The sequence below is a fragment of the Cariama cristata genome, unplaced genomic scaffold (assembly GCF_000690535.1).
Source record: "Cariama cristata isolate BGI_N322 unplaced genomic scaffold, ASM69053v1 scaffold10486, whole genome shotgun sequence".
In the NCBI taxonomy this organism is placed as follows: Eukaryota; Metazoa; Chordata; class Aves; order Cariamiformes; family Cariamidae; genus Cariama; species Cariama cristata.
In genome coordinates this window covers 47,600-61,310 of record NW_009622662.1, presented here as the reverse complement: position 1 = coordinate 61,310, position 13,711 = coordinate 47,600, and the positions used below count along the sequence as shown (strand labels likewise).

The window sequence follows — 13,711 nt, the reverse complement described above, 5'->3', positions numbered from 1 at the left end:
CGTGTTGAAGAATCTTGAACTGTCTTTCCCGACTCTCTTCCAGTTCTTTCCAATGCTTCCATTGCAAAGAATCCTGCAGAAAAGACACACAGATGATCAGACTGCAGGTAATAGAGTGGTTCTCTTTAGAGGGTACACTGAACTTCTATTTGATAATCTGGCTGGCTGGCAACACAGTTTATTTGCTAACATGATTGGGAAACTTGTCAACGTCAAACTGGGCATGATGAATAGAAAGGTAACTCAAGTGGGTTGCCCAGTTTAAGATGAATTAAACACAGCTGCAACACTCCACAAAATGTTAAGTCAAGATAAAACTACATCTGGATGGTTTGCTCCAATGCTGCTACCTTATGTTCTTTCTTTGCCAACATTTTATTCTTGAAGCCATAAACGAACAGTTGCACAAATCCTATGAGACTCTAGCGGTTTGCTGATTCAAAAGCTGGGTTCACGAGGGACCATTCCCAAACAAGCTCAGAACAAAGAGAAAACTGCTACTTTTTCATCTGATTCTTTGCTTAAAATGGTAGAAAAAGACTTTTTTTCCATTAATGGTAGTTTTTCTTATGGTTAGTTTTCTAAATTGCAATGTAAATTCTGTTTTATTAAGAATGTAATAGTGATTTATAAATAAATGTTACCTTGACTTATATCAGCATAAACCCATTGGGCCCAAAGGGCCAGCACGAATGTAACTGAAGCTACAGTCTGGAACTTTAATCCAAGGGTTAGTGTAATTTTTTTTTTCTACTTATTGAGGAACCTAAAAGGTAGCAGTACAAACTGAATGCCAGATAACTATTGCATTATAATTAAGGGAGGAGATTTTTCTGATAGTCACACTAATAGCATTTTCAGCAATACGCAATTCAACTACAATGAAGATGCTTCTGAACATATCTGACCAGAATTCGGCCTCTTCCGTGTAGTGAGACTTGGATAGGGTCATGCAGAGCTGAACAGCACTGATGGAAGATACACCAAAACAACTAAATAATTTATAGTAGCCTTGAATTTTTTCTATTGTTTTTTCTTTTTTTTTTTTACAGATGTCTTAACTTTTGAGCAGAACATAAACAAAAACAGGGACATCTTAAGAAACTTGCTGTGTAAAGCTAAGCTCAAGAAAAAAGACAAAATCTAACTTCAACTTTCAAACCCTGGCTTTTTTGCTCATTCATATGACAGCAGAGCACTCATACAGACCCATATCAAGTAGTCAAAAGTTCTAGTTGTGAATTTATAATTTCTCTTTGTTTATTTTAAAAATGTCTCACATTTGTAATTATATGGCTGCTTTCCTTTGAACTCTGCATTTATTGCTTCTACTTTACTCTGGACGCCATTCAGCAAAGTGTTTAAGCATGTGTTCAAAACCTCAGTTCAGAAAGCCATCCCAGTTTAGGAAATGCTTTCTTCAAATAGGTCTTCAGTGTTCTCTTTGCTAAAAGAGACAGACCTAGTTGTCTATATAAGCACCTACATGTTTTGCTTGCCTGAAATGGGGATTCTGAAGACAGCAAACGTTGATGCTCTATTGCTAAGTGCCAAGACTGCATTATTTTGGTTTTTAAACTAGACACACTTGAAAAATAGTTTTCTTCCTCATTGAATTCAGCTTCACCTAACTTTCTCAGAAAATAGGTAAAGAGTTATTATTATTTTAACAGATTGGGAGACTTAGTTCTAATTTTATATTGGGCTAGTGCAGCTTTTAAAAAGTGATCCCATCATGACTGTTAGCTGCAGTGTTCCATATGCTGCGGTACATCTACTAGTACTCATATATGAACCACTTCTAAATGTTAGGCACGCATGAGGCAATGGCAGTGGTGGCAGCAGCAGGAGGAGCAGCAGTTCCTCACCACCTGCCTTTAGACGCTTGCCAAGGAAACACAACCAGTGTGAACCAGCATAAAGCCTACAGGCCCATTGGTGCTTCCATCCAATGTGGGACCAGGCTGAGGATAAAAACATGGGAATGATAAACTGTAACATGCCTTGGGTGAGAGAGGGGGTGAGCATCCCAGTTTGGTGTAATAGGATGTGTGTGATGGGAAGCCGAGAAAGACAAGAGTTAGAAACAGGGGGTAAGACGCTGTTTTGACAGGATGAGAGTGTGTGGTAACGAAGAGTGGGACGATACGTGTTGTATGGATGAGCCCTGCTCTGTGGTAGCAGAATGTGTGACAAGAAGGCAAGGTCAAGGTCACAGTTTGGAGAAATCGTGCCTATGCAGGAAGCAGGGTGTTGCTACTGCCAGTCCTGTATGGCACCATCTGCCTCTGCCCCCTTGCCAGTGCTGGCAGTTGAGCAAAGGTCTACGAACAGCAGGTCTATGGCAGAGCTTTTCTCCTTATGTAACTCCCAGACCTTCCTTGATGAGATGCTGGTTTTCTCGGGGATAATCTTTAAGAGTCCTGCTTGCTTTTTACGCTCCATTTTTTTTTCTACAATCTTTTTCTGCAGGTTTAAAATGCGTTCATCTTTCAGAGGCCTTTGACCAGACTGGGATTTTCTTTTCTTTTCTTCTTGCCTGCAAAATCAAAAAGAAGCAATGAGAAGGTAAAATAATATCAACCCACAGAATAAATCCATCTGAGCATATGTTACCTTGATAATAATGAATTTGCTCTTGCTTCTGAGAGCCAGCTAGGTTCAAAACAGGTTTAAATCATATAGCTTGAATGTGGTATTCACAACTTGCTGCTTTTTGTTTACAGAACAGCATTACTAAACAGTATAAGATAATTGCTTCCCACAGGATGCCATGATGACAGTATCTGAAGTATTTCAAGCCTGACATGACATTCTTTAGAAAAAGCACGTGCAAAACCTGTGATAATACTGCAGCTTTTTGCTTGTGAGAACTATGGAGTTTTCCTTATACGATCATTAGTATTCATCTTGATTGCTATATTCCTTGGCAAATGAAAGATATTCTTTTCTGTGTAATCTCAATGCCCAGATTCAGAATCTATGGGATGGTGATGTACTAATTAAGGTTAGTTGGTTAGTTAGTTGCATAATGTGCAGCATAAAAGTAAGGCATAAGAGAGAGGTTATCGGATAGTCTTCTCTCCTTTTTTTTTCCTTCTATTGTAGCTACTTTCTGTCCTCTGGAGATCACATTTTATCTGGTTTTGCTTACTTTCACCCAACTGGCACAATTTACTCACAACTTCTTCATGTAGGTTACACCATGTTACATAGTGATTCACTTAACATCCAACTTTCTCTTTTATTCAACATTGCCCTTGAATTTGGCTTAGTATGACCAAGCTGTAGTATTAATATTATGTCATGAGCAGCTGTGATTCTCTGGCCAAAGTCAGAGCTAAAGGAAGTGTCAGATCTACCAAAGAATATATATAATTATATAATGTATAACCAGGTTATATCTGATGCCTTCTTTCAGCTGGTAAGGATAATTTTATAAAAGGTCCTTCATATTGCGGTGGTACAACACTACAATTGCTTTTATTGGAAACCAGATTAAGGCTCCAAATGACCAAGAGCAGAGTACACTGGGGCATTGTTATAGCCGATACTGTAACTGTTATTCTGTCAGTGGCAGGACTGATTTCACAGAGAGGTTGCCCCTTGGAAATGTTTTACAACAGAACTCTTCCCTTCTCTCTTGGGTCTTATACCACAGTGTTTTCAGTATAAAGCACTCTCTTCTCAAGGAGCTGGAGGAAGGGGAAGAAGGAAGTTCCTTCTGATGCCAAAGCCACCAATTTGCCTTAAAAACTGTCTGTATCAAGATTCCTGGGATCCAAACACTTCTTTCATCTTGGGAGAGATGGCTTTTGTCTGCCTTGTTAGCTTCATCTTTATGAATAGGAAACACTCCATAACGGCAAGTATTCTTCAGAGCAGCCATTCTGGACTACAGTTCCCCAAATCCTCACGAATTGGATGAAGGGGAGATTTGACCTGTGTTACATTCTGAAATGTGACTGTGAACTCTAAATAAGGGGCACAATTTAGCTTGGCTTCTTATTTCCAGTTGCTTTCCTGAGACACCTCCGGAACCTCTCTGCTGTTTGTGTGATGCTATCTGGTTAGGATAACACTTCCTTATCCTCCTTAATACTGTGATATACTCTGCTACATCAAGATTAATTTTTAACTCTATTCTGTAAATCTAAGTATTATCTACCTTCACTTAGTCTAATTGAAAACATGGATTATTTTTATTTGCGTTGTAACAAGGCGCTGCATACCAAGGGATATAGGAGAATATAGCAATAAGGTTTTATGTAAATACTTGATTAAATTAAAAAAACCCTCTCCTTACATGCAAATCCAGATTCTTGTAAATACAATTACAGGAAATACAGCAAGACATTTAACATAATGAAACAGCAGCAGCTGCTTCTGAATTAACATTGTAAATAATTGCTTATCCTCAGAGTAATATTCAGTCCTCTTCTACATGAAGTCATGTGCCAGTCATCTACACAATTCCAAAAAGCTGCCAACCCTATAGATTTTCAGATGTCACACCACATTATAACAGAATCTCAAAGAGGGGAAGGAATAAAAAAAGAAATGTTAAAATTCTGTTTTTCTGTAATGGTCAGTTGAGAACTTCCAGAACTCAAGATAGAAAAAGCTCATACAATCTCTGTCACCCTGTATCACATTATTTCCTAAGGAAGTAAGGTAACAGCCAGTCAGAATGGGGTAGTACATAGTTAGAAAAATCATCTCCAGATTCAATAGAAAATTATGTGATAAAATTTATGAAAAAAATATGCTGAAACCATTTTAATTTTACTTTTAAGTTTATTTACCAGCTACTGGTATTGAATGAGCACCTTGAATGAAAAACAATCTTTAGTTCCTAAAATGTAATGTCAAGTCTTTGGTCCAAAAGAGAATTTGTCAATTTTCTTTCCTTTTGGTCTCAGACAAGAGTATTCCAACCCTTTGTGAGTCTGCCATAATTAAAAAAAATATTTCCCTACCAAAGACTTTGAAAAAATTTGTAATATTTTTTCAAGTCTGTACGCATTTGAAATGGTTTAACAAACTCTAGTTTTTGTTTAGTGACCTTGTCAGAAAGTACCTTTTAGTGTTAAGGAATGAGATGAGATTCTTGAATGTGCTTATGGAAGTTTGTAGTGGTGTGAGGTGTACGTATAAACTACTCAGAGGAGGAAAAGTAAGGGATTAATGAAAGTTTCAACAGAATATGGATATAAAAGCAAACAGTGAAAATTTGTTTATCTACCACTGATTTCATTCTCTATTCACTTTCCACGTAAGCTATGTTTGCAGTCAACAGCAGAAAGATTTTGGCTCAATGTGATGAAGTTCAGAACAATTCTGTCAGTGATGGGTAAAATGAAAGTGTCGTTCTATTTAAAGTAATATTCCAGGCACCGTAAACTGCAGTTGACATTCCATATTTGTTGTCTCAATGATTTCCTTAGTAAATATAATGAATTTTAAAACTATGTAAGTATTTTTTTCCTTCACATTTTACAAACTTGTCATGGAATTTGGCAGTCCAGTGTCTTCTTGCTTACATATTCCTTGTAATTATTTAAGTATCTGCCCTGCAATTTTAGCATCTGGCCAAATGGACTCTCAGTCCAGTAGGTCATCCAGCCTATAACTGAAGAAGCAGCAATTCAGCATTAAAGGTTTTCCTGCAGGAAACTAAAACACTTGGAACATTTGGATTAGGTCTTCTCAGCTGGGTTTAAAAAAATGGGGAATTTGAAGATTTGCACAGATGATTCCTCCTGAAAACTACATTTTGCTGTCCATTTACTTTTTCAAACTCCAGCTGTACATCAAAAGTATAAGGAGATAGATGTATGACAGTTCTTAACTGACTCAATACTTGCAGGAGTTGGAGTAAAAATGACTACTTGACCATTCTAGGCACAAAAATATCAACTTAAGCAGCTAGGACTGTATTTATAAGATCATCTTACAAAACAGAGTCTTGTGCAATAAACACAAATATATTTTTAAAAGCAGAAGTAGGATTGCCTTATAGTGCAATAAACTTTTTTTATTTCCTCATACTCTCAGTCTCAGTGACTAGGGCTGCCTGTACTTTTGTACCTTGCCTTTTTTCTGTCCTGCACTATATAATTCTTAGTTATTGCAGTGAGGAAAATGAATATATCTGTTAACAGTTCACTGTTAAAGAAGTCGTTATTTTGACACTTAAGAACAATACACTATTAGATTGATTAATATTTTGTACTAATGTGAGGGATTTAAGCACTCAAAGTCTGACTCCCTTCCAAAACAATTAACTTATTAAGCACCTAATTTTACGTGCGGAAGTGATTGTTATTCATAACAGTGTTTTCCTTATTTGACATAAAGATTATGAAGCTGTATAATCAAAGTTCTTCCACAGAATCACAGAATGGCTGAGGTTGGAAGTGGCTTCTGGAGGTCATCCGGTCCAACCCGGCTGCTCAACAGGGTCGCCTAGAGCCAGTTGTCCAGGACCATATCCAGACATATTTGGAATATCTCCAAGGATGGAGATTCCACAACATCTCTGTGCAACCCGTGCCAGCGTGCAGGCACACTCACAGTAAAAAAGTGTTTCCTGAATGTCAGAGGGAACCTCCTGTGTTTCCTCTTGTACCTCTTGTCCTCTCATTGGTCACCACTGAGAAAAGCCTGGCTCTGCCTTCTTTCCAGCCTCTCTTCACATATTTATATTTCTGATCCATCATTGCTGATAAATTTCCTCCACTTGTTTCAATCTAGTGAAGAACTCATTACCAGCAGTAGGGACTGAGAATCTAAATCTTACTTCCTTGTTGCAAACACATACAGAACTCTTAAGTATTTATGAAATTTGTGAAATTAATGAAATCACAAATATTATGAAGTACCAAAGTCCCTTCTATTGCTAATTATTCAGCTTTTTTCATTATTCTAGGCTATGTTTTTGAAGATCTGAAGCAACAGCCACACATAGGGATAGCATGGCACATGTTCTCCTGTTACATCTTTCCACCTCCATGTGCTGCCTGCCCCTTCCCGCAGTTGTGTGCTGCATCACAGGGTTGTGCTGCCAGGCTGTCTCACATCTTTTGGGGGTTGGGGCTCCATTCTGCCCTCTCACCCAGGCGGCCTTTGACCCCCTACATCAGACCTGGACACTCCAGGGAACACCTGCTTTTAGGGAGCTTGTTCTGCTTGGAAAGGACCGTTGCAGACATCCATCCATAACCCTCCCTTCTGCTTGTTCTCCTCTTCCTCCTCATAACCAGCCTTTCCCCTTGTCCTCCTGCCACGGCTGCCCTCACACTATTTCCACCGCTCCCTAGTTCAGGCCAAGAGAGGGGTGTTACACTGGTGTGTGCTCAGTGCCCCTTGTCAAGCAAGGGTTTGAGCCCTGGCAGTGGCAGGGAGAGAAAGGAGTGCTTTGCCTCCTTGGCAAACACACCGCCGTTTGTAATCCAGTGCTGAGATGCCAGCTTGCTACACCATTACCACAGTGTGAGATAGGGATGTGGTAATCTTTTGTGTTGGTGGGAGTCTGTACATTTTCCTCACATACAAGGAAGTCAAGGAGGATTAGTGTCACTTCAGAGTGTCACCCTGGAACTGCAGCTGCTACCTTCATCTGGATGTTGCCCTGACTTGGACAGAGGAGGAGGCTCGGGCAGCAGGCACCGTCATGTCACTTGAAAATAAGCAGGAAAACAAAGAAGGCAGGAACATGAGCAAGAACAGAAATAAGGCTGGCTTTCATGTACCTTACATATGTGCCAGTGGCTGGTGAGGGCATGGATGTGCTACTGTCATCTGTGTGAGACAAACAAAAAGACAGAGTGATGTTCACTAGATGGGCTTGCAGAGGAGCCAGGAATTGAGTATGCAAAATTTTGTGAGATAATCTGGATAAAGCTTTCCTCTGGACAGCTTTAAACCACATGAATGGTGAGAGTGTGCAGTCCCAAGATCACACTAAATCCAGCCCAAAGTAAAACCCCCCAAACCACAGATAATGTGGATGGAGGAAGCCTCAGCACCAACTGGTTTGATCTGTTGCTTAGTTCTCAGTGCATTAAGTTACTTGCAGTAATAGATGTAGCCTCACTGGAATGAAAGGGAATTGTACCTGAAGTATACAGGCACATAACTTTAGTACATTAGTGTGTATCCAAATACTCATAAATCTTTTGGTGCTTGTGTTCAAAAGCTGAGAATTCAAATGTTTGTCCACTTCAGGTGTCAGTGCTGATTTTCAAACTGTGTGAAATTCTAGCAATTAAAGGGACATCCTGCATATATACTGAATTGATTTTAAGTGTTCTGCAAGCACTCACAAAGCCACTGCTGTGATGGATGTCATGGCTTGCAGTCTATTAAAGACTGATGTCTCTGTAATTTTTCATGTTCCATTTCCTATTTTGTTTAATATAGCTCATTATATACCTGCTCAATGTGCTTCTTTTGTGTTGATGTATGTCTGTTTGTAAATGATATTGAAAGGAACCTGCTTGCTAGGGACCCAATTAAACTCTAGCTGACACTAACTAAAGCACATTTGTTTAGCAAAGCTTAGCTGCCAAACTTTAGCTGATTAGCAGTAGCCTTCAACATAATGCAATTTCAGATACAACATGTAATTTTATATTGATGCATAAGGCTACCTTATGAGGATCATTGGTAAGATTTGCTATTCTATCCCTATACTTATGAATTAATTCTGTAAACACAAAAATTTGCTTTTTACATCTCCTATGCAGCATATCAATAATTCAACCCAAGGAATTAATTGCTCATGCTGACTTGATTGATATTTCAGGATTCAGATCTATAAACCAGGTTTAACACACAAAGCCTATAGTTTGTTTAGAGAGAAATAAAAGCTGCAGCAAAGTGTCTAGTATTTGTAAACGGTCCAGCATTCCATATTCCTCTATTAACCGAAATAACACCATAGATTTGGATTCTAAACGAAAATGCATGAAATAATACACTCCCAAAGAACAACATTTCTGGTATACTTTGATGATGCCTCTTTATAGTAGATGCTTCCAAGTTACATACATAGATTATCTGGGAGCCACGAAAAGAAATGTATTATAACATCTATAATTAAACTTTATGTTTTCTTTATTTGGAGAGCAAACAGGGCTCCATTAAAATTACTGTATTACTTATTATGAGTCTGATTAGAAGCTTGCAAATTAAGTATTTAATTTCATTTGGATTCTACCATCTTTGGCATGTTGGTCTGTTCTAAAAAACATTTCAAATGTCAGGACAAAAAGTGAATCAAAGTTAGCTTCTCATTCAAGCATAGCTTATTGCAGGATCAGAACAGTTTTAGATCTGAATTAAGCCAAAGAGTCTATTTTAAAGCAATCCAGCGTGATACTAAATTCACAACTGGACATCTAGGATAACAAATGATTCTTTAAGTAGTTGCTAATGAAATAGGTTTTATGTAGTATACAAGTTTTTAATGCCTAGTTTGCATCTCTAGTGGAAAGCAATGGCTTGAGTTGCTCCCACAGGCTTTCACAACACCGAATGTTTAGAGATGAGAGTACATTTCCAGCTCCAACTCCATTTCAGGCTCCTTAGTCTTAAAATCTTTTCTTGATATATGCCATAGAAGAGAGGGTCAGTGATCTATGCAGTCAATCCACTGCAGCTGCAGTTATTGATTCATTAAATTCATTAAACTATCTTCTTAAGTCCTAACATAGTAAAACCCCAGCCTTTGGAGATTAACTATCAGCAAAAAAACCAAATTAGAGCTGGGACTAGTGAAAACTAGTTAAATGAACACATCAGTATTGCCTTCTGTAATTGAGATTTAGAACTGGATGATAAATCAATAACATGAATTGAACTCTTAAGAAGCCACCTTCAGTATCTCAGCAATAAACACGAATCTAAGACATGTCTAAAGACATGTGTTTTTAGCCTGATGGAATATGTCTTCAGAATGTCAGCCTGAACATCTGTTTGCAAAATAAATATGGCAAGACAAGGACTAACCTCTCAAACCCACGAAAGGGAAAAGGTAAGAGACAACTTGGAAGAAAACAATGGGAAATAGTCAAGATGAAGTAAAAAGGCCATAAGATCAAGAAATGCGCCATATTTTATACTTTTACAGAGGCTTTCTTACTGCTCAGCTTTATTCGTAAATAGCTTCAACTGAGATTTTAAACTCTTTGTGGAAGGGACCTTTCTTCTGCATATGTGAAGCATCTATGATGGTTATGGCTCCGTTATGACGATGAATAATAAATATGATAATGAATAATAAATATGAATAATAAATACAGAATTTGATCAGAGGGCCTGTAAGCAAAGAATTTTCTCTTTGATCTACTGCTATAATATATTTAATTTATAACTTATTATTGTTATCAGAAAATCTCCTTCCTAAAATATTTTTAACTTCTAGAATAAGGCTTGCCTTTTCACATAACAAATCAGATTCAAGGAAGAAAACTATAGCCCTAATGTATTGGTCTAGACAAAAATGATACCACTTTAAGTGGCAAGCTAGAATGATTCTAGTAACATCAAGTTAGTTCTGATTAGCTGAAAAGGAACAGAAGAAATGCAGAACTCCTTTCTCAATACATAATATTGTCTCTGAATCCTGGGGCAATACTGTCAACACTAGCCTACAGAGTGTCTTCAACCATAAATGATGACAAAGATTTGTTAAAACTGATGCAAATTATTTTCAAGAATAAAAAGGAAATCCTGGCCCCAGTGTAATCCTTGACAAAAGCCATACTGATTTATAAAAGGGCAGTATTTTGCTCTCTACTTGTTTTTCTCCTCAAGGGGCTAACAAAATATTCACAAAGTTGCAAAGTCTTAAATGTCACATGCTGTTTTATACTGACTTTAAAGCAGCTGCTCGTCCAAGTTCTGCTCTGAATAGGGAAATCTGGTCCAGTTTGTCTAGAAGAAGTTGTTCCTTAGCTTGTTTTTCATGAATTATCTGATCTCTCTTCTCTTCCTCTGCTGCCTTCTGTGCTTCTCTGAGTAGAGCGAGGCGTTCACGTAGTTCCACTATTGACATTTCACAAATTAAACCATGGCCACCAGTCTGGAGAACATGAAATATAGGTTTAAATAACACTGTAAATGCCAAGGGGACAGTAAATGAGTAAAACCAGAAGATTTTGATTGTGTTCCAAATCATGCTAAATATATTTTGACTTCAAGGAACATAGGGATGGCCCTAACCTCTTATTTACAAGCTGTTTTTAAGGTGTAGAGCTTATCTTTTGTATGTATAAAAACACAAGGCTCATAAAACTTTTAATGAAAAAGCACTGAAATATAAAGGAGCTTAATCATAAATACAACATTTTTTCTGTCAAAAAAATGTAGTTGATTTATCTTTTAGTTTTATTTAGACTTTTGAAGTTTTAAAATGTCTAAAACTGCATATTTATTGTTTTTTCAGTTTGTAAAACCAGATCAGACTTTGCACTAAAAAATCTGCATTTTTTAGTATTTATCTATTTCCAAAGTATGGATTTAATCTATGATCTATGATTTTTATCTGAAAAGACTAGGACTAAACAATGCTTTGTATGCAGAAAATTCAGATCTTAATGCCCAAAGTTAAAATATTAAAACCTGAATGTTTAATAAAGGCTTTTTAATATCCACTTCGCAATGCGAGTGATAATGAGCCTGATTCTGACATGCAATGAGAGACTCCTGCACCTTAGTTTGCATACGAACACAGATAATTTCTAAACAGATTTGTGAACACTTCAAGTTTTTGGCCCTTGCTCTTACATATTCTCTCCTTTTCTCTATATCTACACATATATACATCTGCATGTATGGAAAACTTGCACAAACTCACACAAATACTGAGCTTCTGTGTAGCTTGCTTTGCAAAATTTAATCCATTTCACCCCAACTACTATTCTTTTGTCTATCTTAACCTTGTTTTGGTACACATCTTTGGTGCATATCTTGCACCACGGCATGTTATAATGGAATATATGGGTGCAGGAAGTCAAGATGCTAACCTGACTCTTGCTATACAGTTGTATAACATTAAGAGAGAAACACTGGGTAGGATTTAATGACAAAGACCTTGGTCTACTTAGTTCCATAGAACTAGTGACAGAATATTAATGTCAAAGTTTGGAAAGGATGAAGGGGGGGTGTGTGGAATCCTAAAGAACAACCACCCCTCCAAATTGTATTTCTTAGACTGAAATTAAGTGTTAATGATAAACATGTGTAAGTAAAACTCATTACCATCCTTTTAATGGAAAGAAATCATTCAGTTAAAGAGCTTTCATTTTTTCAAGCAATCCTTTTTAGCAAGGAAAAAAAAAGCCCTTGTATTGAATACTGAGTGGGTTGTTGATGAAATAGTAGTCGCCTTTCTGCTTTTGAGCTTTTCACAAAACAGAACGTGAAGGGGAAGGAAAAAAAAACCAACAGGAAAAGAGGATGCTCTGTCATCGGTAGATGCTCAGATTGTCAGTTTGCAAGAATTGACCTGGGTCCAGTCCCTCTTCTCTGGTCTGGGATGCCATCTAAGCAATGTACTCAGGTACTGGTCCTCCAGTGATCATTCTCTGGCTGTTCAGAGCAGTGGGTCCATGAAACAGAGGGAAAGCCAAGAGAGATGAAGAAAACAGTAAGGCGGGTGGAGGGGGGGGGCGTGGGCAGGGGCAATAAAACATAAAATAGAGTACAACAAATAACCTGGCTTGGCTCTCTGCTGCTACAACATTGGTGCTTAAGAGGGATTATTATTGCGTTAGTCTGGAGAATCTAATGATACAAGCTTGTCCATGAAGGAGAACGTGTCTTGGGTGGCCATCCCTGGGGACTACTCCAAGATTTCCAAGAATCTCTCCTGCAGTTTTGGTTCCCATAGCTTCTCTTTCTAAATCTCCAAAAGTTGAGTCAGTAAGAAGAGATCATCACTGTTTTTTCACCTAAAGTCTGACTCTTCAATTTTGGCTCAGTGTTTTCTGCTTCCATGCTCCACACATGTACCAAACATGACCTAAGCAATGGTCACCAGTAGCATAAGTAGAAGATTGATAAAAGAGTTCAATATTAAGCAGTCTTTATTTTTGCATCTCTTTGAAAAAGATGTACTACCATAGGTTACTGAAACTGTAAGTGATCATTTATCTCCTTAGATTTCAATTTAGAGTGAATTTGAATTTGCAAATCAGAAGTGCTGTAATACCTTGCCTCTAATTTAAACTAGTCAATGACCATCAAGTTGTATTCACAGGAAGTGAAAGGAAAATGTTTTGCAACAGAGCATATATACCAGTGGTAGTGTTTCAGCATGGCAAGCAGACACCAAAAAGGTCTAGGAAAGAGAATTTCCTAAAAGCATAGAATGGTAGAGGCTGAATAATTTGAGTGTCTGCATTTCAAAAATACTCCGTGAAGACAGTGAAGTGATTCCTAAAATATGAAAAGTCTTATACTTGTACAGTAGATAATGCTGGTGTTCAAGCAACTTAAGTGCCATCAAGGGAAGAACTGGTACTTTAAAAATTATGAGGATGAATGAGAATTTTATGGACATATACTTAATTTCTCTAAGCCGGAAAAAAACTTTTGTAGAAAGAAAAAACAGAGCAAGCTATCACCAAAAGTGTGCTAATTCACTCAAGAGTGCTAATGTAATAGTGAGTATAAGGGAACTGTGAAGTTGAGATATAGAATC

At 37.6% G+C, this 13,711-nt stretch overlaps 1 protein-coding gene across 1 annotated transcript in view; it reads right to left on the bottom strand.

Moving 5' to 3' along the window:
• Positions 1-2,256: 2,256 nt before the first annotated feature.
• Positions 2,257-13,711, bottom strand: part of CFAP99 (cilia and flagella associated protein 99) — a gene marked incomplete at its 5' end in the record, with an annotated part of 56,333 nt that continues 44,878 nt past the window's right edge. Inside the window, 2 exons of the mRNA XM_009702413.1 lie at positions 2,257-2,539; positions 10,884-11,089. Coding sequence (XP_009700715.1) covers positions 2,257-2,539; positions 10,884-11,089 — 489 coding nt within the window. The remainder of the gene's footprint in view (positions 2,540-10,883; positions 11,090-13,711) is intronic.